The following is a 21,107-nucleotide window of genomic DNA, read 5'->3' on the forward strand; positions in this document are numbered from 1 at the left end:
CAACGGAGGGCTTGAACTTGCAACCCTGAGATCATGACCTGAGCTGAGATCAAGAATCAGACGCTTAACCACTGAACCATCCAGGTGCCCCTGAGGATTTTTCGTGTTCTTGTGCATTGTCAGTATTTCTCAACCTGTTCCATGTCATAAAGTATTATTTTTTTTTAGCATACTGGAGTGCAAGGATGGGGCTATCTGTGGCTAGAGTTTATGGTTCATGGGCTGCAGTTGACCCATTTCCTGCCTAGATACTCAGACCGCTGAAGGGGTCAGTGTGTCAGCATACTTGTAACTTCTTAGTGACCCACATCAGTTGGGAAGTTCTACTCTCATTATGAAATAACTAAGGAATTCCATTCAGAATCCATATTTTCACTTTGTACCCATCTACTTTCCCCTTAAAGACTGTGAAATAGGTCACAAAATTGGAAATTGAGTAGTTTTGTTTTTCTTTGGTTAAAGCATAAGAATATGATTTTTCAACCCTCCCACAAAAGACCATCTAACACATCCTACCTTTCCTAGAAGTAATTTTTCAGACTTTGGTGCACGCAGACCCAGTATGTATATTATCTGGAGTGTCTTCTGGAACTGGATGCTGGGCTTTTGACCTTGAAAATCCTCTGAAGACTGGGCAGATAGGAATGTATTTCAGAAAGGCAATCCTCTTTACCATGCTCATCCCAATGGGGAAGTCATAGCTCTTGAGGCTGGTAGACATCTCACTGTTGGCATGGGCCCCAGCTTTCCACTGTATTAGACCTCGTTCCTCTGGGCTCCCTGGAAGAGGACAGAGAAATTACCAGGGCCAGCAACACTCCACTACCTCCCCTTCCCATAACCTAGTCCTAAGGCAGACTTCTGGAATCCATGGTCTTCATTCTCAATTATTTTCTGGGACTGAAAAGTTACTGAATCCACAATTCTCAACTCCTAAGTTGGCAAGAGCTCGAGGAAACCCTAAAAGGTACTGGTTATACTTAGTATTTATTGTGTATCTATAGTGTACCAGGCTCTGTGCTAAGTGCTTTCATTTCTTTATCTCATTTCTCCAAAACATTCCTGTGGGAAGTATACAGGTACTATTATACAAATTTATATGATGAAGAAACAGGCAGAACGGTTAAGTAATGGTCAGTTTACATCTCTAGTGTGGAGCTAGTGTGTGCTAAGCTGATGGGGACCAGATAGTGCCCAGACCCGCTTTGGGGCCAAGCAGGGATATTCACAAACACTATAATCATTATTAATATTCAATATTATGATTCCATATTTAGAAAATACACTTGCTTTTATAATACAAACCTCAGAAAGTCAAGCTACTAAGTAAAATCTTTGTTGGTAGTATGGATACATAAAAGATTATTTACATCTACGGGAGTATTTCCTCAAGAGGCAGGAAAGCAGTGCGTGAGATCTCTGAGGTTTTTACAAGAGAACTGAGGTTAGAGAAGACTGATACAGTGTGAGTAGAAAGAGACTTCCACTAGCCCCACTAGCATTTCTTGAACTAAATTACCCCTCTTAGTTTCTGCTGTGGATGGGGAAAGAAAGAAAATGCAAGGCGGCCCATCAGCAAAATGTCCTCACACAGAAGAAAGTTGTATACAGGTAATTCCATGATTAAGGACCGGCTTCTGATTTAACCAGACCTGGGTTTGAATTCAGGTTGGCAATTAGGCAACTTGAATCAGGCAAGTGATTTGATCACTCAGCTTCAGATTCCTCAACAATGCACACTGAAGGACTATTGACGATTATGGAGCTCCTGGGTGGCTCAGTCGGTTGTGTCTAACTCTTTGATTTTGACTCAAGTCACAATCTCACAGTTGGTTGTGCAGCTGAGCCCCTTGTCGGGCTCTGTGCTGACAGCACAGAGCCTGCTTGGGATTCTCTCTCCTTCTCTGCCCCTCTCCTGCTTGTGTGCTCGCATTCTCTCTCTCAAAACAAACATTAAAACAAAAAAGGATTATGGGGCATAACATGTATAATGATCCCTGGTAGTGATGGTTGCTGATAGGGAGTTGGGTTGAAGGATGGGAATGTGAGAATCTCAGCAAGGCAGTCTGAGGCTATTAAAATCTGAGGTAGCTTAATCCAGCTACCCAAATCACAAAGTCCGTCAGTATACAGTCCAGCTGATGCCCTCTACCTCCTCAGATTCCATGAGCATAGAGGCTGCCACTTCTCTTTCTCATGTCCACAGCCAGCCTTCTAAATGGGGAGGAGCGGGTACCACCTGTTAGTCCGTGGGGTAACTGCTACCAAGAGTTCTCTCATCATCTGATGCTGTCTGGAATTCCTAAAAGTGCCATGGCACTTAGGCCTTGCCTGCCCTCCAACCCTGCAGCTGTGTTCAGGCTGGGAAGTGGTGGGCGATGGAGGGCCATCATCCTTCTACTTCCATCCCTCATCTTCCTGGAATGATGCAGTCTAACCTCTGCCTCCGTGGGGCTTTCCCTGATCCACCAGATCCCCCGAAACCCTCTACAGAGGCAGTATGGTGCAATTGTTGGGACACAAGTCCTAGACTGCATCAAATGGACTTGGTAAAAATCCCAGATTTGCAACCTGTTAAATCTTCAAATGCTGTGAACTTCGGTAAGTCACTTAACCTCTCTGATTCTGTTTCCTTGTGAAATGGTGTTGATAGTATCTACCAGGATAGTCTTTGAGAATGAAATGAGACACATAGTTTCATGCCTGACCCATAGTAGACCTTTGGTAAACCTTAACTGTGCTTGTTACTCATTAAGCAACTGGTGACAGTTTTTATATTTTACAGGGAACATAAACATGAGCCAGGAGGGTTCTCAGGGACTCACTAAGTTATCTTCCACAATCCCTGCAAAAAGCCGTAACATCAAAGAGAAATAAATGTTAGGGGCTCTTCTAGTAGCCAGTATTATTTGGTAGTGGGTGTTGCCAACAAACTGATGCTTCATTTGTATCTGCCCTAATCTAAGAAAGCAAAGGCTACCAAAGGCACCCCTCAACCTGGCTATCAAGAATTGGAAGGAAACAACTCACAGGGCCCCAGAATGACTTCTCTAGACCCATCCTCTTCAAGACCTATGAGGCATGACTGTACCACTGTCTAGTCACTAGTCTCTCCGTCCAGCCAGTGGGCATTCCACCAGCCCAAACTTCCTGTTTCTCCTTGCACGTCCTGCATTGCATGGGTCCTGGCCACACTTCTGATCGAGGGACCATTTGTTAGAGTGCATGTGAGCCCAGCCTAGTTCTGTTTCCCTCCCAGAGGTGACCCATACCTGGCACTGTGTTGTCCAGTATGAAAGCGAGGCACCCACCCACAAACATCTCTGTGGTCAGCAGCACAGTCAGAATCTGATCCACTTCAGGAATGCCTGTGGAATAGGTCAAGGGCCAGTGGACATCTTGGTCTCACCTGAAGACCAGAGCTCAGGGACTTTCTCCCCACTTGTGGAGTTTACTGACTTCCTTGAGTGGGCAGGGAGATGAAGTGGTACAAACCCCAACTTTCTAACCTATCTGTACCCTGTCCCACCCTTGGATTCAAATCCCAGTTTTGCCAATTGCTACTTATTTTGGGACAAATCATTTAACTTCTCTGAGCCTCACTTTCCTCTTCTGTAAGGTGGAAATGATAATACTATCTGTCTCCTGGAGCTGTTGTGAATATTAAATGAGCACATGTAAAGCTCCATAGCTGTCCATAGAAAGTGTCTTAGTAAAGGACAGTTGCTAATCACTTCTCAGCTTCTGGTTCACATCTAGAGTTGGGCAGGATCTGTGGTTCTGTCCTATGGTGCCTTTGACCGAGGGAGCTGTGCCCAAAGTCGAGCCCACCATACCTCCCCTATCGACCGAGATACTCAGACTAGCGGAGGCACCTGTGTTGATGACGCCGGGGTTGGACTCCAGGTAATTGGGCAGCGTGAGCCCGAAGAACATGGAAAATCCGAGCACGAACAGGTTGCGAGAGGAGTTCATGTCCACGAACTGCAAGTTGGATAGCCCCACAGCCGTAATCATGCCTGAGGGCGCAAGAGAACTGCTGAAGGCGTCCCGCAGGCCCGATGGGCTCCACCACTCCGCGACCGCGCAGAGACCCACGGCGCACACGCGGCACTCACCGAAAAGGGTGCAGAACATGCCCCCCAGGATGGGGTCAGGGAGCGAGGCAAAAAGGGCGGTGAATTTGCCAACAGTGCCCAGGACTAGCATGATGCCCGCACCATATTGAACCACGCGCCGGCTGCCCACCTGCAAGGGAGTCGGGGGGCAGGGTTAGACTCCAGGCGCGAAGCCTGACGGGATGAGTCGAGAGGACAGGAAGGTGGGCGGGTCCTGTTATAAAAGTGAGCACAAAAGGGCCGGGGCTTGATGCGGGGCGGGACCTCTCGAAGACAGGGCGTGGCTAGGCCAAAGTGGGGGAAGCTTGGGGCAAGTCTGTGGCACAGGGAATGGGGGTGGGGCTTTGTGCCGCTCCGGCTTGTCTTGGCACCTTGGTAATCCCTAGAACGCCAATGTTGGGACTAGACGAGGTGGACCCGTTGCCTGTGCCCAGCAGACCTGCGATAATGCAGCAGATGCCTTCCGTGAAGATGCCCCTATAAGGAAAGGGTGAGTTTGGGCCTCGGTCCAGCCTCTGCCCTGGCTTATGTCCTTCCATCACCCTGGGCGGGCTGCTCGCCTTCTTGGGGACTGGGCAAGCTGCAACTATCTGTCCGTAGTACTCCCCACTCCAGGCCAGAGGTGGGTCTGGGAGCCAAGAGCCCACGTCCGAGCGCTAGTCCCAGGGCCCTGGAACTTACTCCCTTAGGCGACTCTGGGCTTCAATTTCCTCATCTGTAAAATGGGCACAATAAGGGTACCTTGTCTCACAGAGTCGTTAGATTGCATAAGAGAATACACATGGGGGGCTATGCACATGAAAGGTTGTCAATGACCGCAGTTTCCCTTAGGCGTCTTTATCTCAACTACTGGTGACACTCAGAGTGAGTGATGGGAGTATTCCATTTCATAAGTAAGGAGAATGAGATCTGGAAAGTATTAGTGACTTGACCAACTCCACACCTTTGAGACTCAACCTTGTCCCTACATTTGCTTCCTGAATGGCCCCTGAGGGATCAGATATTGTAGAGGGCAGGTGGCCATACCTGTTGATAGCATGTACTGGAGGGGGTGGTGCACCAGCCAGGCGGGCACAAGCATAGTAATCTCCGATGGATTCAATGATGCCAGCCAGTGTGGCACTGAACATTCCCAGGACAGCAGCCGCAGTCACTGTGGGCAGGCCCCACTGACCTGGATAGGGAGGAAGAAGGGAGGATGGGTGCAGTAACCTCTGGGATGCAGGGAGTGGACAAGACAGTATGTGGGGGTTAAGATATCTCACGCTGGGGTGGGAGCTATACAGTTGTGGGAGCTTATTTGGGATCACTCAGAGTCATGAAGCTGGAGTGAGGCTTTGAGGAAAATACCACTCTGCCTGCCACACTATAAATGTACAGCTAATGCCAAGTGCATCACTGGCTGCGTTGGGATCATCAGGGACCATCATGGATGGTCTTAGCTGGAAGCGGAAGGGCCCAGGTGGGGTGTCTCACAGGGGTAGGGGATGCGGATCCAGGGCGCAATAGCCATGATGTCCCCTCGGGCGTCCGTTCGTGCCTGGAATCCATAAGCTGTGGGGTCTGAGGGCAGCACATTCGTCAGGGTCAGGATATAGCAGAGCAGCCACACGGTCATGATGGCCAGCACAATCTGAAGTGGGGTGGGGTGAGGGGAGCATTGAGGGCCCTGGAAGTCTTGGTCCAGGCTAAGCAGCCCCTACCGCAGCCCTAGCTCCAGCTCCAGCCCCAGCCCCAGCCCTAGCCTTCGCCCCCACACCAGCTCAGACCTGGACCCCAATACCTACTCTAGCCGCTGACTGGGACCTCACCTGTGCTCTGGCTCTAGCTCCTCTGCTGTCCTGGACCTGACCGCCCCCCAACCTTTGCCCTGGCCCCAGGTCCAGCCCCTGCCCTAGTCCCAGCCCCAGCTGTCTGTCAGCTCCTCACAGGAAACATCTTGAAGATCTGGATGCGGAAGAGAGTGAGGCCTTTGCCCCAACGGTAGACAGGCAGCAGGAAGGTGAGGTTACGCAGGTACTGGGAGAAGAGGACGATCAGGAGAATGGAACTGGGGGCAGAGGCACAAAGGAAAGATGGCTGGTAGGCTGGACTGGGGCCAGGACACGAAAGGGGTGAAAGGGCTGGGGCTGGGAAAGGATCAGGCTTAATGCCTGCTCACCAAGCTGAGATGCCCCAGTGGGAGCCAGCTCGGTCGCCAGCAGCTTGGAAGACAGAGAGGCCAATGAGGGAGACCGTGGGGGTGACCGTGAGAGGCCCTATGTAGCTGAGCAGGGCCCCAGGCAGCCCCATCAGCCCGATCACCACCTCCACCATGCTGGATACCATGATTGCACCCTGGACCTGGAAAAGCAAATAATGGTACTATAAGTCACTGTTTAGAGGCTATGACCTCTACATTAAAAAAAAAAAAGAAAAAAGGTCCTGGACCACCTCCTTGAATCCTCCAACTCATCATTGGCCCTCACTCCCAACTAGCCCCCTACTCAGGTCCAGATCTCTTCTACCCAGGTACAAACCCACCTCACGTATCCGTGGGTGCCAGATATGAGAAGTGTTCAGGGGAAGACTCCAGTTACCGTAGATCTCCTCTGGGATCAGAGACAGGGACACACACATAGCCAGGGAACACAGAGAAGAAGAGAAGGTGCTGCCATGAATGCAGTCTGGTGTCTGGACTCAGGACAGTCGCCCAGACTTCCAGGCCCCTGGGCCTCCCCTCTCCAGCACAGACCCCAGAAGTGTGCCTACCTTCTGGGGGGCATTTCCATCTCTCCAGGCCCAGGATGGCTTTCGCTGGGACCAGAAATGCAAAGGCGCTGGCCTGGAACAGCGGCAGCCTGGAAGGAGAGGCAAAGAGCAACAGGGCAGGGCCAGGGGAGGGCAGGGACACAGAGACAGCAGAGATGGGGAGAGAGGGGCACAGAGAGAAGGAAAGAAAGAATCACATCCAGGGACAGAGACACAGGGACAAGGGCAGGGCAAAGCTGAGAGAAGTCGCTGTGGCCCCAGGCAGGCCTCTAACGTTTTGGGGGCCCAAGGGAGAAAACAAATGCAGTCTCTGGCCTACAACATGCTCCCTTTCCTTCCCAACCCCACTTCCTGCACTGTGAGGGGCCATGTACAGGGAAGCAAACAGCTCAGCTCTTGCATCCAAGCCCCACTCACAACCTTCCTCCATCCCCCCATCACAAAAACAACCATCTTGTGGCCACCCAAGCCTAGAGCTGTGCACACAGGGGCAGGGGCCCCTGGGCAACAGGCCACTGAAGAAGCCCACATAGGCCCTAAAAGGGAGGAGTGGGTGGTCCTGATTACCCAGAGTAGGACTTCACAGGAGGAGAGCCCAGCTAGGGTATATTCCCTTAAACCCGCAGACTTCTCGCCTTTGAGGAACGTTAGGGGCCTAACGTGGGATCCCAGCTTATGGGCTCTAAGGCTGGCTTGGGAGTAGGAGTAGCAGGTGGTGACAGATAGCAGCTTTTTCCCCCAAAGAAACAGCCCTCAGAGAAAACACCTTCTCCCACTGTGTGGATCACTGTGTGTGTTGAGGGTGGGGAGGCAGAGGCAGGACAGCTCACCGGATGCCCAGTGTGGTCTGGATGAGGGTGGTGATGCCCACGCAGGTGAAGATAGTACCGATGAGTTGGCTGACCATGTACTGGTCGCGGCCCACACACAGTGCCTCAGCCAGGAGGAAGGGCACAGCAATGGTGCCACTGAAGCATGTCAAGTAATGCTGGGGGATGGTGGGCGGGGGGGAGAGTGTATGAGGTGGAGCCCATAGGGCTCAAAGGGAAACAGGGGCGTCCTAACCATCCTTATGCCTGCCTCCGTGGGCCTGAACCCATGCTGCCCCTGGCAGCTCAGCCAGGGCTGATACTCCTGCAAGGGATTCCCAGAGACCTACGCCTCACCTCTCTCTGGGTTAGTAATCTGCCTCCAAGTTATTCCTGTGGCTTCAGTGGAGTGAGTCCTCTTCCCTGTGACTGCCACTCTGCCTGGCAGGTGACATGTTCCTGGGGATAATGTCTCAGGCTCCATCAGACCCCCTCCCCACCCCTGCTTGGTGACCGTCACTGTTGCTGACCTTAGGTTTCTCTTCCTGTTACCCAAGATAAACTTGTTGGCCCGGAAAGGGGTGGGGATTCTGGGGAGCATGCAGAGTGGGGGTGGGGAAGCCCTCCCGAGAAGCCCACCTGGAAGCCCAGCAGAATGCACAGGTACCAGGGTGGCACATCCTCAATCTTGTACAACATGTCAAACTTGGGTTCTGTAGGCAGGGACATCGTGGGATCCCTCGTGGAGGTCCCTGCTGAGCCCAGGGACTCATGCTGGGGCAGCAGAGAGAAGGAACTCAGGGTGGAGTGATGAGGACCAGCTAAGTCCATTCTGCTCCAGAATCAATCAGGTAGCCCAAGTGGCTGTCAGATCCTCAGAAAGAGGTCCAAACCACACCCTCTCTCTCGGTTCAGCCACCCAACTGCCACTTGGCCTGGCTACTCCCTGCTCGCTCTTCACATTCCTTTGTGCAGGGATGAGTCCACTCTGCTGGCTCCTGGAGGGCTTGGGACCAGGGCATTCCAACCAAGGGGATGGGCCCCTAAGTCAGAATGCCTTGGGGAGCAACAGAGGAGGGGACCAAGAAGGCTGAAGTCTGTGGACAGACCCTCTTGGGCACACTGTGGTTTCACTCTTGCCCCCTTGGAGGTCCTCGGGGTTTCCTTGGCGGTGGGAGAGGTTGGGTCCCTGCTGGCCCTCAAGCTGGAGTCCGCCAGTCCTAAAGCTGATGACCCCTGCACCCACTGCCACCCACACACCATCCCCCAATTGCTACGTTCAGCTTGGGATAGTCACTCTCGATCAAGTTCATCAGAACTTTTGTCTCTTGCTTCCCGGGGAGAAGGCCTAAGAAGGCTCTCTAGCTCCCACCCAACCCTGCCCCCCACCCAGGTCCCACCCGTTCCCCAGCACCTGTGTCTGGCCCTCGGGGTCCTCCTGGGCCCTCATCTTTGGGGCACAGGTGTGAGCGGTTCCTGAGGAAAAGAGGGGATTGGCTTTACGAAGGCCAAGAAGGACTTTAGTCCACACATCAGACATTGTTTGAAGTAAATCTGTAACCAGATGCCCAGCTCTGATTGCGAAAGGAGGACCTGGGCGGAGATAACGTATTAACTCTGGCCATGGTGGTAAAGGCCACCCAAGCCTCTGCCGTCTGAGCACGCCCTTCCCTGACTGCACCTGAGCCTGGGCATGGGACCTGTTCTTGTTTCCAAGAGAGGGTCAGAGTGCTGGTGAGGGGTGGGCAGTCTGGGAAGTTTACCAACCCCAGGGTGAGGTGGTAGTAGCGGGGGGGCATTTACTAGGTCACACTCTGAACAAGACTCTTCCTCCCCACTTATTAATAACAAGTTAATAATTATCATTACCATAACCACAACCACTGTCTTTAATGAGGAATGACTGTATGCCAAGCAATTGCTATGTACTGCCGTGTTTAACCCCAGGCGCTAGGCGGTATTAACCTCTTTTATAGCTGAAGAAACAGATCTAGGAGATGTGATCTGACCAAGGCCACATAGGTGCATGATTTTAGAAAAACATTCCAAAAACTCAGGTTGGCCTGAACTCTGGAGCTCATGCTATAAATCAGCCATTAAATTTGATAAAGGCCTGCCCTCCCCACACAGCCACTAATCCCTCAGTTTCTCAGAGGCCCAAAACAGATGGGCCAGCCTTGCCTGTTCCCTATGTCAAGACAATGATTCCCTTCCCCTCCCGGGCAGGACTGGCTACATAATTCACAGGCCGCTGTGCAAAATGAAAATTTGGGACCCCCGTTCCAAAAGCATTATGAATTTTAACACAGCAGTAGTAGAATATTTAACCAAATATAAGGCCTTTCTAAGCACTGGGCTCTGTGTGAGTGCGTGTCACTGAAACCTGCCCTCGACTCAGCCTGTCTTCTCCTCCTGGCAGGCCTACCAGCCTGATCATGGGACCTGGGGGCTAAAGGTGGTTGGGAGGGTCTGAGGAGCTGAGGCTCTTCAGCTGGTGGGGATGGACCTAAAGTTCCTGGTTCTGCTTCCCTCTGGGCTGCCCCAGCCCCAGCCCTCCAGGGCCCACCTACTTCTGGGTTGCTGTGCCCACGGCCAGGCCCTGTTCCAAGGACCCACAGGCAGCAGTGCTCTCCACCTGGGCAGCAGCTTCATCCCACGGCCGTGAATCCGTCGTCAGCTTCTCCAGTCCCCAGCTGTTCCTCTGTCTGCCTATCTTCTCTCTCCCTTCTTGGCCAGGTTTCCCAAAGTCGTCTGACCAGTTTGAAGCTTCAAACTTCTCCTTAGCATTTTCCTCCCCACCTGCCTCTCTCCACCCCAGTACTCCCCAGGGGGCTATGGATGGAGACTGAGCTCCACCCCTTACACTTAGGTGCACAAGTCCCACAGACATTCAGTTCAACCCAGCCACATGCCACACACACAGAAACAAGGCAGATATGTTGTATGGTTTCAGGTACACAAACAAATGGATCCACTGCACTCAGACTGTGCTGCAGTGTATCTAAATCATTCCATGTAGGGGCACCTGGGTGGCTCAGTTGGTTGAGCGTCCGACTTCGGCTCAGGTCATGATCTCACAGTCAGTGGGTTCTAGCCCCTTGTCGGGCTCTGTGCTGACAGCTCAGAGCCTGGAGCCTGTTTCAGATTCTGTGTCTCCCTCTCTCTGTGCCCCTCCCCTGTTTGTGCTCTGTCTCTGTCTCAAGAATAAATAAACATTAGAAAAATTAAAAAAAAAAAAACTTAAAAAAAAAATAAATAAATCACTCCATGTAATCACAGGGCCACACAGATCCATGTCATAGGATCCCATCTCCACACCCAATACACTGGCAGCTCAGCTGGTTCCTTGGGCCCTGGCTCTCTTCCTGGTGACTAGGGGTTCTCTCCTGGGGTGAAGGCCAGGGAGGAGGGGCCTCAGGCAGATAGGGACCAGGTAATGGAATGTAGGGGACCAGGCTGCAGTATAGCTCATAAAATCTGGAGGGGTCAGGTCCTGCCTGGGGCACCCCTATTCCTCCAGCAATGACTTCCCCCCCAATTCCCCAAATCTGAATCCCCTCCCAGCCCTGTCACTACTCAAACTTGGACTTGGTTTGAGCCTCTTTTATTTTCTAAGCCTTGGTTTCGGTGTCTGTCAACTGGGGATTAGAGTGTCTGTTCTGTCCACCTCCCAGGGCTTCAGCAGATCAGAGAGACACCCACAAAAGAAACTACAAGGTATAGCACTGCCTGCCCACAGGTTCCCAGACTTAGGTGGGGCCCAGGTGGAACCATTTCCTGCATTGCTAAGGAAAGGTCTCAGGCTAGAAGAATTTCTGGGGAGAGCAGGACTTAGAATCAAGATACTGAATCCAGCACGTTCCAGGAACCCTGCCCTCCCCAGTCCCCGGCAGACACCTAGGGCTCAATCATGCCAGCTAGGGTCAGAGGTAGAGTCTGGAAACTGAGCAGCTGCTGGGCATAGACCCAGTTAGACCAGTGTTCAGGGAGGGGCACAGATAGCAGAGTGCTAAGTAGGCGTGTCCACAGGTAGTCTGCTCATGGAGTTTTCCTTTTCTCTCATGATGGATCTGGGTTTTATCATTCATATAACAGATTCCATATGCCTTTGACAGCTTGCTCACATTTCTAGCCATGACAGGTCTCACCTACCTCTGGAAAACTGTATGGAAGTGTATTTGGCCCTCTCTAGGTACAACCTCAGCAGAAATACCAAAGTCTGACTTTCCAGCCCCATGAGCACCTTTTGCAGACGGAAGGAATCAAGAAATGGAGGTCACTGGGTTTTATTTGAGTCCAGAAGGGAAGGCCTCGCCTCACACACACGAGGCCCCAGTGTTCTAAAGCCTGAGGAGGGGGGTGGTGGCCATGGCAGCACAGAAAAGCATGGCCTCCCTGCCCTCCAGGCAGCCTGCACAAAGGAGTAGGACAGATCCAGAGGAAGCCCAGCTCCCTTCAGGGGCTGACCAGGAAGGGGAAGGAGCAGTTGGACTAGAGCTCTGTCTTCGTGACAGGTGCCTCCTCTGAGCAGGCCCCCTGGGGGCCTCCACACAGCAACGCCTCCAGAGCCTCTCGGCCTTGTTGGTGGGCTTCGTAGATCTGGTCTTCTCCAAACTCCCCCAGGTAGTGCAAACATGTCATGGAGAGCCTAGGGGAGCCCAGCAAGAGCCTCAGACTTTGCCTGCCCCACAGGGGGCTGATCAAGGCTCCAAAGTCTCCATTCCACCCCCCATTCCTGCCATCACCTGGTGGGCCAGGGGCCCCCTGTGATCATCACGCTGATGTTTGGCTCTGGCCCCTTGCTGAGTCCTGGGCCCGTGAGACGTTTCACCTGGTTCACTTCTCGGACCCCGTAGCTGGAAGCAGTGGGGAGGAGAGATTCAGCATTAGTGGGAGCCCTGCCAGCAAGGGATCCATCCCCACATGAGGCTGAGCACACTGGGCATTTGCTGAAGCCAGAGCCCAGATTCTGATCTTCCCTGATGGAAAACTGAGGACCAGAGAGGGAAAGCCTCTGGCCCAAGGTCACACAGCAACCATATATCCTGGCCACCTACCATTCTACTTGCTCCTAGCTCCAGAGCTCAGACTGCCTCACAGCCAGCCCCCTACCTTAGACCAGGGCCCTAGTGGATTGTGTGTCTGGCGTGAGTGGGAGAATGAGAACCTCTACCCATTATCCCTTCCCCTGGGGGAGGGTGGTAGGGACCAGACTTTTGACTCACCCCTGCCAGGTCTGGGAGCAGCTCCGGTCCAGGATGTCTGTGTATACTGATTCACTCAGCTCCTGCTGCCCTCCTGAGTCCCGGGTGTGAAGCTTGGCCTCTGCCTTTGCCAAATGTTGCCACATCTAGAACAAGGAGGGGCTGAGAGCCAGGACTTTTGGACTGCTCAATGGTGGGAGAGGGGCAGACAGGAGCCTGGGTCTCCGGGAGAAAGTGAGGTGAGCCTTTTGAGCAGGAAACTCCTGTGAACAGGCTTCATGGCCCTCCCACAGGCTCGGAAAGCTGAGACTGGGTCTGCTGAGATAGGATCCACTTCCCTGGAATGGGGTGGGTGGGAGACTCTGAAGTGGAAAGTTAGGCCTGAGCACTGGGCCTCCTTCCCCAGGGCACACCTGCCCATCAGCACATGATATTTTATTTTATTTTTTTAAGTTTATTTATTTTTAAGAGAGAGAGAGAGAAAGAATCCCAAGCAGACTCCTGCACTGTCAGTGCAGAGCCCGACATGGGGCTCAAGCCCAGAAAATGCAAGATCATGACCTGAACTGAAACCAAAAGTCGATGCTTAGCTGACAGAGCCATTCTTCTTCTTAAACCACAAGAAGGAAAGAAAACAAGAAAAAAAAAACCAGAGCCCAGTCTTCAATGACACGTGTGCTCATAGGCTCCCCTCCCCCCATAGAGATATTCAGGCATGCTTGACAGGCTTGTGCATGAACAAGAGATACACACATACTCATATATTCATGTACTCAACCCACATGCACACATGCACATATACACCAGTGCTCCCTGGTCATATTTTGGGAAGAAGCCCCAACCTGAGGATAAGCCTGGAAAAGAAAGAGTCCAAGGGGACAAGCTCGTGACTCCCTAGAGTCTCAAGATATTGTGGAATGGGTGTCCCAGATAATCTGCTCGCTGTTGGGCAGAGAGATGGGTAAACTGAGGCATGGAGGTTTAGGTGAGGTGAAGGTGGAAATATCATGGAAGGCTGAATCTAACTCGATACCCTGGGATTGAGAGTTTAGAAATCAAAGGCCAGGGGCGCCTGGGTGGTTCAGTCAGTTGAGCGTCCCACTTTTGATTTCGGCTCAGGTCATGATCTCACATATATAAATAAATATTAAAAAAAGAAAAAAAGAAAAAGAAATCAAAAGCCAATAGTAGAATCTGAGGTAGAAGGAGGGGACTGTCTTCAAGAGGGGCCTGGATAGGGTCAGGGGAACTGCTGGGGGGAGGTACTCACCTGGTAGGCCACCGCCCTGCAGGCATCACAGCGCAGGTGAGCAGGCATATGAGCTGAGTACTTCTCCTCATCGTCCAGCTGCGGGGCAGTGGCTGTGAGTGGAGGCCTGTCTCCAAGGCCCCCTGGGATGCCCCAGGCTCCCAGCAGCAGCAGTGTCAGTGTCAGTGACAGCCTCATGGTTTGTGGAGCTGGCTCAGTGAGCATGGGCTGTGGTTGGGGTGCAGGTGTGCATGTGTATGTGTGCAGTGGGGGCCGCCCCGGAACTCCTGACCCAACCAATGGGGAACCAACACCTCACCCCTCCCACTCTCTCCCTTCCCCCAGGGCCCTGAAGATGCCACGTGTGCACCTCCTCTAGTGGGATCCTTGCTTCAGCCAACTCAACTCCATTTCACAGATAGGGAACAATGATGTAAGGAGGGGGACTGAGCGTGGGCAAGAACACATGGGAGCTGATACCTCCCATGTCCTGGGATCTGGCAACTCAGTGGGCACTGTCCTGAGTACCTTGGGGGAAGAGGTACTTGGTTAGTGTTATTTTTATGAGCACATGAAGGCTCAGAGAGAAGTGACAAATCCAAGACCATACAGCTACAAGGGCCATACTGAAACTGGAATCCAAACCTGATTGACCCCAAAGCCACTGGTCACTCAGCCACCAGGAGGAATTAGGTCATAGGCATGGCTGCCAGCCTAGGGCTCCCTCCCTGGGAGGCAAGTTTGCTGAGGCAAGGATGCCACGGCACACGAAAGACACACATGAGCTCCTTCCCTGAGCCTGAGGGCCATACCAAGGCATGGAAGAGCATTATGGGGGGTGTTAGGGGTTGTGATAGGAAATCAGAAATCAGACAAGTTACACTAGTCATTCCGACCATCATGGCTCATTGGGTCAGTGATTTATTGCACACCAGGATGAGGTGAGGGGACCAGGAGCAGCCCAGGGCCCTTCATGTCATCAGAACCAGCATCTCTGGCCATAAGATGATGTTCAGGTTATTCTGACTCATAGTTCTCCTGGTCAGCTTCCAGTCCAAGGCAGAGAGGCAGACAGGTAGATTTCAAGGGACCCAGACCCCCCAGAGGCCTGGAACCTAAGTAAGGCATCCATCTCTGTCCCCAACAACTGCTTCTAATGGGAACTCTTCTTCCACAAACTCATCACATCATCACTTATCAGTTCAACAAGCTTCTGCCAATTCAAGCTCAGAACTCCACACAGACCCCCATGCAGAGCATCTCCTACCCCATTCATCTCTCTCGGGTCTCCTCAGAGGCTCCTACAATCTCAGGGCAATTAGAACACAGGCCCTTCCTTGCTGTGCCCAGCCTGCAGAGCCACCCCCTCTCTGGGCATGGTTGCCACAACTGTTACTGAGGCAGTTGAACCAGTTGAGGCTCCATGTCTCTGTCCCCGCCCTCATCCCGACCCCAGGGGCATCCCTTTTACTGCCAGCCTTAACTCATCCTCCATTACACCCAGAACCCAGAATGGTCAAGAGGCTCTGCTTGTAAGTCCTTCCTGATGATTCACTTCATCTGCTTTCCACTCTGGGTGGGGATGGCTTAAGCCCCCCCACTCCTGGCCCTAGGATGAGCCAGCTCAGCTCTGAGGGCTTAGAGAAGCCAAGTCAGATGTTGAGGTTAAGGGGAGGATGAGAGTTGGGGCTCCCAGTTGGAGACTACAGCTGCCTCCCCACCCAACCCCCATCCCCAGGCTGACTGTCCATAACCATAACCACTTCCATGTTACTTCCTTGCTCTGCCTCCACCTGCTGTCTCAACAGCTCTCCTTCTCAGACCCTGCCTGGCCTAGGGGCTGCACTGGCCACTTTCCCACACAGTCTCCCAGGCCAAGGCTCACACCCTCTTCCAAAGAATAACAAAGTTTCTAGCCAGAGTCCTTCTCCTTCCATCCCACCAGTGCTCACTAGCCTGCTCCACCTCAGCTGGGTCCACCATTCAGGGAGGGACAGACAGCTCACTACCTCTGGGAGCAGCCCAGCCCTCTGCTGCTCCTATTTCTTGTTGCCCCTAGCAAACCCCAACAGCCCCTCAAATTGGCTCCTGGGGACAACTCTTGAGACCCCTCACTTTTACACACACACAAACACACTACACTCTGGGAATGCTTGGGAAAGGAGTATACAATTTTGTTGGGGGAGGAAGTAGGCAGCCACTTTCTGAATTCCAGCTCCATCAGTCCCAAAGTTTCAGATACATTCTCTGAAGGTAACTTCCGGTCTGAAGACTGGATGCGATGAGTAAAAGAAAGAGGTGATAGAAGGAAAGAAGGGCAGGGGACTGGATGCCAGAACCTCCAAGGCTACCAACCGGCCCCAACACCATGGGGGATCAGACCTCACACTGGGAACAAGGACCCTTTGCCGGGCTGGGCTGAACCTGAGCTGTTGGGTGGAGCACAGAGGAGCAGAGGGGGTGCGGGGCTGGGGGTTCCACTCACTGGCAGATAATACATCCCGTCCAGGTGCCCCGCCTCAGAGGCCCAGGGTAGCGGGGGGCCGCTGAAGGCCGGCGGGCCCGGGGATGGCGGCATCGACAGGCTGGGGATAGGCCCATAGGCGGGCGGGTAGAGGCTGGAGCCCAGGGCCAGCGGGGTGTAGACGCGGCGGGGTGGCCCTGGGGGCGATGGCGGCAGCAGCACCTCTACATATTGCCCGCTCTCTGGGTCGAAGAGCAGCCGTAGCCGAGGCTGTCGCGGCGCCTCCACAAAGTAGTATCGGCCGCTCTCGGGGTCCACCAGGACCTTCCCCGGATACGCGGTCCCAGGTGGCTTCCGCGCCCCCTGGAAAGGGCCTTCTGGGGACCGGTCCATCGGTGGCGCTGACGCGGCGCGGGGCTGGGGCGGGGCCGTTCTGCCTGCCGACGCCTGGGGCTCCCGCGGGAGAGACGACTGGACAGCAGTCGCGGTCTCGGGGGCCACACGAGGCGTCTCCAATTTGGGTGCTATCCCAGGGCTCAAGCTAGGGTTCGCCTGAGGGGAGCTGGGACAGGGTGGTCTGGATGGTTGGGGCCCGGCTGGCCCTATGGGCGACTGCTGGGGTGAGGTGCGAGCGCCTCCTAGAGGGCTGGTCCGCCCCTGGCCGTCAGGGACCAGGCGCTGGACCTCCGCATCCCGGTTCTCTACGCCAGAACCGCGCACCAGGACTCCCCCAGGTCCCTCCCGCCGGCGGCCCAAGGCCAGTGCACCAGGCAGGCGGATCTCAGTGCGCGCGAAGGGTTTTGCCGTGCTGTTCTCTGCTCTCCGCCTCAGGACCCCGTTGGGCTGTGAAGCGTCCCGGGGGACTGTGTCGGGGGACGGCTCTGGGGGCTCGTAGGGGTGCGTCACGACTGGCAGAAAGTCCTTCAGATAAACAGAAGTGTAGTGAGCTGGGGCTGGGGACTCCAGCGCCTGGAACTCTTGTGTCTTGGATGAGCCGCCCTCCTCTCCGCGGGGTTCCGCCGGAGGCGCAGGCAGCCCCGAACCTGGTGTTCCCGGAGGAAAGCTTGGCGCGTACGTGGTCTTCACCATCTTGCGCACGTCGCGGGGCCGTGGAATGGCCACGCGCGGTCGTCCCGAGGCTGCTTCTCCAGGGCCCGAGACTTCCCGGTGCACATCGGCATCCAAGGTGCCCACGAGGCGACTGAGGGGCAGCTCGGGTGCATCCACTTCTGGCGACGGCTGACTGCCTCGGAAGGCAAGATTCCGCATCTCCCGCGTGGACGGACTCTGCGCGTCTGTGAGCTCGGGGGTCCTGGGGGCGGACGGTCTAGGCAGCGCCAGCTCCTCCTGTCCTATCCCATTTAGAGCTTCCGATGTAGGTACTATCGATGAGCCCTGCAGTGTGGGATCCCACGTCTCTTGGGGAGATAGGTTCCACGTCCCATTAGTACGATCTGGAGCCTCCAGTGAGGACAAAGCCGGCGGGGACGGGCTCCTATTGCCCTCTGCGGTATTCCCAACTGCAGGTTTCGGAACCTCCCACAGGGAAGGAGCTTCGGGGGATGGGCTTCTTGTTCTGGCAACACCCTGATTCCACTGAGAACGGATCGGTGGGGAAGGGCTTCTTCTGCTGACAGTTTCCTCGATAGCAGGATCCTGATTTCCCCAGGCAGAGGACGCCTCGGGAAACGACGGGCTACTTACTCTCCGAATAGCTCGATTCCACGGAGGCAGATTCTGGGGGGACGGGCAGTGAGGACCCCGTACGGTCCCATTTGGAGCCTGCCACAGTGGGGACGAGTTCCTAGGTTTTCCAGCCTTACTCAGAACCTCCCGGGGGTCCCTAGACTCAAAAGGCGGAGACGGTTCTCTCAGGATGGTTCGATCCAGAGTCTCTCGCGGGAACCGAGTCTTGAGTTCCTGACTGTGCGCCTCGTGAATCTTCTCCCCTGACTGCAGGAAGATGCTGGAACTAACCGGACCCAGCGGCTCGGTCCCCGGCGCGGGCTTGTCACGCCGAATCGCGCGCTCTCGGAGGCTAGGCCACGGCCGTGGTGCCCTGGCGGGGGCTGAACTATGATGCACGCGTGGTGGCCGAGACCTGGCCTCCTCCAGGACCTTTCGGGTACTGCGGGCCGTTTCCCGGGTCGCACACTCCAGCCGCCCCGTGGGCCCGAAGGTGGCGCTGCTCCGGGCAGGGGCCGCAGGGCTTAGTTTTCTGGCCAGTGCTGTCTGCACTAGATCCGCGGCTTCCTGCAGGCGGCCCAGAGACTCATCCAGGGAGCCAGTGCGCAGAAGCAGTCGGGGGCGCGGCGCGCCCGCCTCCCGCGGGGGGCTCCGGGGTCGGGGGCGCAGCTCAATTTGACGCTTGGGCACAGTCCGGGGTCTGGCGGGCTCGGCACGTTCCTCCAGCGCCACCTCCACACACTCGAACTGCGCTGGGGTCCCAGGACTTGGCCCGCGGGGCCGCAGCTCCAGGTAAGTGGCCCAGCGGGAGCCACCGTTCGGGGCCTGAGGCGTCGGTGTTGCTGGAGCAGGAGTCGCGGGCCCGGGCGGAGAGAGGCTGCGGAAAGCTCGAGCGGTGAGCTGTTGCACCTCGCTATCCGCCGCGTCGGAGCGGCTGAACAGGGCCCCGGCGCCGAAGATGACTTCCATCTCCCCCGACGGCAGCATGCGCAGCTGGGGCTGGGGTGGCCGCGGGCCGGAGCCCGGGCCTCGCGGGAAACCCGAGCTGGTCCCGAGCTGCTGGCGGCTATTCTGGGCGCTGACGGACAGGCGAGGCTGCGCACCCGCCCCCAGCGCAGGGGCCACCCCGGGCCAATTCGCTCGGCACTCCGCGTCCGGCCCAACGTCCGGGGGCTCTGGAGAACCCGGAGCCGTGTGGTAGGAACCTGACGAACCGCAGGAGTCCTGGCGCCGGGCGGGGACCTCAGGCAGGAGCCCTGGGAGCCCAGGCAGGGCTGGCGGTGCGAACGCGGTCAGCATGGTGAGGCTGGACGCCGCGCACTACCTCCCTCACGTTAGCCTCCGCCGGTGCCGCGGACGCCCGCACTGTCCCCGCCCCGCCCGCGGGTGTCGTGGGGTCACCGCGCCTTAAAGCGGCCGCGTCCGCTCGCGAAGCGGTGGCGTCGCTAGCAGGAGAGACTTGGGCCCTAGGCTCTACCTTTCCAGCTTTCTCCCCTGGCGCGGGCCAGAAGCCTAGGGTGCGTCGCCAGACTTTGGCTGACATGAAGGTGAGGGAAAGGCAGGTGTGCAACTTGAAGCCAGGGGCTAGGCCCATCTCCACTCCTCCACAGGCTAGGAAACAGGCTGAGCAGGGGTCTGCCTAACAAGGACCATGGTGGTATGGATTAGAATGTGAGCCAGGGGGCCAGGACCACACTTTCAGACCAGGCAACTCAGATCTTGTGAGCAATTTCATCTTCTCCTTAGCCCTCAGTGTCTTCCCATCACCTCAGTGCACCCCTTCTCCCCAGCCTTATCACTTGTACTAGCTAGAGTTCATAAGGGTGTACCCACCACCTTCCTTGACCCATCAGCCCACGATCCGATAGAAAGCATTGCTTGGTAAGCTCCCTCGACCCGGAAAGTTGTGCCAGGGCCTCAGGTAGGTGCTGTCCCTGGCTGGACCCATTGCCTTTAGTGGGAACATCCTGGATGGGGCTGGAGTGCATAGCTCTAGCATTCCCATTCTGCCTTGGCACCTAGAACAAGCCCTGGATGCCTATGTGGGGGTCTCCTAGGAACCTCTGGGGGTAGCTGTGGCCCCCTGTATAAAGACTCTGAGGCAGAAAGAGCTCTGTGCTCTCCCAGGCACTTGCAAGGCCCTCACTCCAGCACCCTGGGGACAGGAACAGATTGGGAAGGAGTCACCACCTGTCATAGCCCTGGGACAATGACAATGGGCACCATTTACCCTTAAACTTCTGGCTTCGAGTTCCTACTATGATTCAGGCTCCAGGTGGCCTTGGAGCAAACGCATCAGCACCCCCATCCCCATTGTACTCATCCTCACACTGACCCAGGTTAGGCTAGACTTGACAGATCTGACTCAGCCTCTGAGTGGGTCTCCTGCCTGGGTATGTCTCCATGATCACCTAGCCATCAGAGATGGCTTGTGAAAGGATCAAACCTGCCTATCATCTAGCCCTGCATATGCAACTTTAGTGAGTCCTAGACCCTTCGCAGACTTCCCCCACCTTAAAAATAGACATAGCATGGTCCTTTTCCCTTCCTTCCCTTTGGGAAGACTCGAGCTTCTGTTTGGGGGAAGTGTAAGAAGGTGCAAGTGTGATTCACAGGTATAACATAACATTATATGATGGAAATTGATTTCCCAAATTGTGGTCCTGGAACCCATGATCTTTGATGTCTCTGGTCAGGACTTCACACACACACACACACACACACACACACACACACACACACACACAGCCCTTCCTGCTCTATAGCCAAGTTGGGAGAGTTAAATTTACCAAGGCACTGGGAGTGGGGTGGGGTGTTTACAGGTAA

General features: G+C 54.9%; 3 protein-coding genes across 7 annotated transcripts in view; all 3 read right to left on the reverse strand.

Moving 5' to 3' along the window:
* SLC23A1 (solute carrier family 23 member 1) overlaps positions 1-10,403 on the reverse strand; it is a 16,517-nt gene extending 6,114 nt beyond the window's left edge. The window contains exons 1-15 of one of the 5 annotated variants that reach the window (XM_027076567.2): positions 10,249-10,403; positions 9,093-9,154; positions 8,318-8,452; positions 7,700-7,857; positions 6,870-6,958; positions 6,642-6,709; positions 6,280-6,461; positions 6,048-6,168; positions 5,595-5,751; positions 5,145-5,292; positions 4,490-4,595; positions 4,119-4,248; positions 3,876-4,019; positions 3,273-3,368; positions 517-780 (exon numbers count right to left, since the gene is read on the reverse strand). In XM_027076567.2, coding sequence (XP_026932368.1) covers positions 536-780; positions 3,273-3,368; positions 3,876-4,019; positions 4,119-4,248; positions 4,490-4,595; positions 5,145-5,292; positions 5,595-5,751; positions 6,048-6,168; positions 6,280-6,461; positions 6,642-6,709; positions 6,870-6,958; positions 7,700-7,857; positions 8,318-8,452; positions 9,093-9,154; positions 10,249-10,330 — 1,923 coding nt within the window. In that variant the 5' untranslated portion in view covers positions 10,331-10,403 and the 3' untranslated portion in view covers positions 517-535. Of the gene's footprint in view, positions 1-516; positions 781-3,272; positions 3,369-3,875; positions 4,020-4,118; positions 4,249-4,489; positions 4,596-5,144; positions 5,293-5,594; positions 5,752-6,047; positions 6,169-6,279; positions 6,462-6,641; positions 6,710-6,869; positions 6,959-7,699; positions 7,858-8,317; positions 8,511-9,092; positions 9,155-10,248 lie in introns of those variants that run through there. The other 4 variants (XM_027076569.2, XM_027076570.2, XM_053221676.1 and 1 more) reach the window with 4 other exon arrangements.
* A 1,545-nt stretch (positions 10,404-11,948) lies between these two features.
* MZB1 (marginal zone B and B1 cell specific protein) lies at positions 11,949-14,864 on the reverse strand. The gene is made up of 4 exons (XM_015064157.3): positions 14,153-14,864; positions 12,904-13,028; positions 12,424-12,534; positions 11,949-12,326 (listed from the first exon to the last, which is right to left on the reverse strand). Exons 1-4 carry the CDS (start codon positions 14,354-14,356, stop codon positions 12,170-12,172), a joined length of 597 nt encoding a protein of 198 aa, XP_014919643.1. The 5' UTR covers positions 14,357-14,864; the 3' UTR covers positions 11,949-12,169.
* Positions 14,865-15,020: 156 nt separating this feature from the next.
* On the reverse strand, positions 15,021-20,873 carry PROB1 (proline rich basic protein 1). Its single transcript, XM_027076566.2, has one exon. It carries the CDS (start codon positions 19,578-19,580, stop codon positions 16,515-16,517), a length of 3,066 nt encoding a protein of 1,021 aa, XP_026932367.1. The 5' UTR covers positions 19,581-20,873; the 3' UTR covers positions 15,021-16,514.
* Positions 20,874-21,107: the final 234 nt, after the last annotated feature.

The sequence above is a fragment of the Acinonyx jubatus genome, chromosome A1, assembly GCF_027475565.1.
Source record: "Acinonyx jubatus isolate Ajub_Pintada_27869175 chromosome A1, VMU_Ajub_asm_v1.0, whole genome shotgun sequence".
NCBI lineage: Eukaryota > Metazoa > Chordata > Mammalia > Carnivora > Felidae > Acinonyx > Acinonyx jubatus.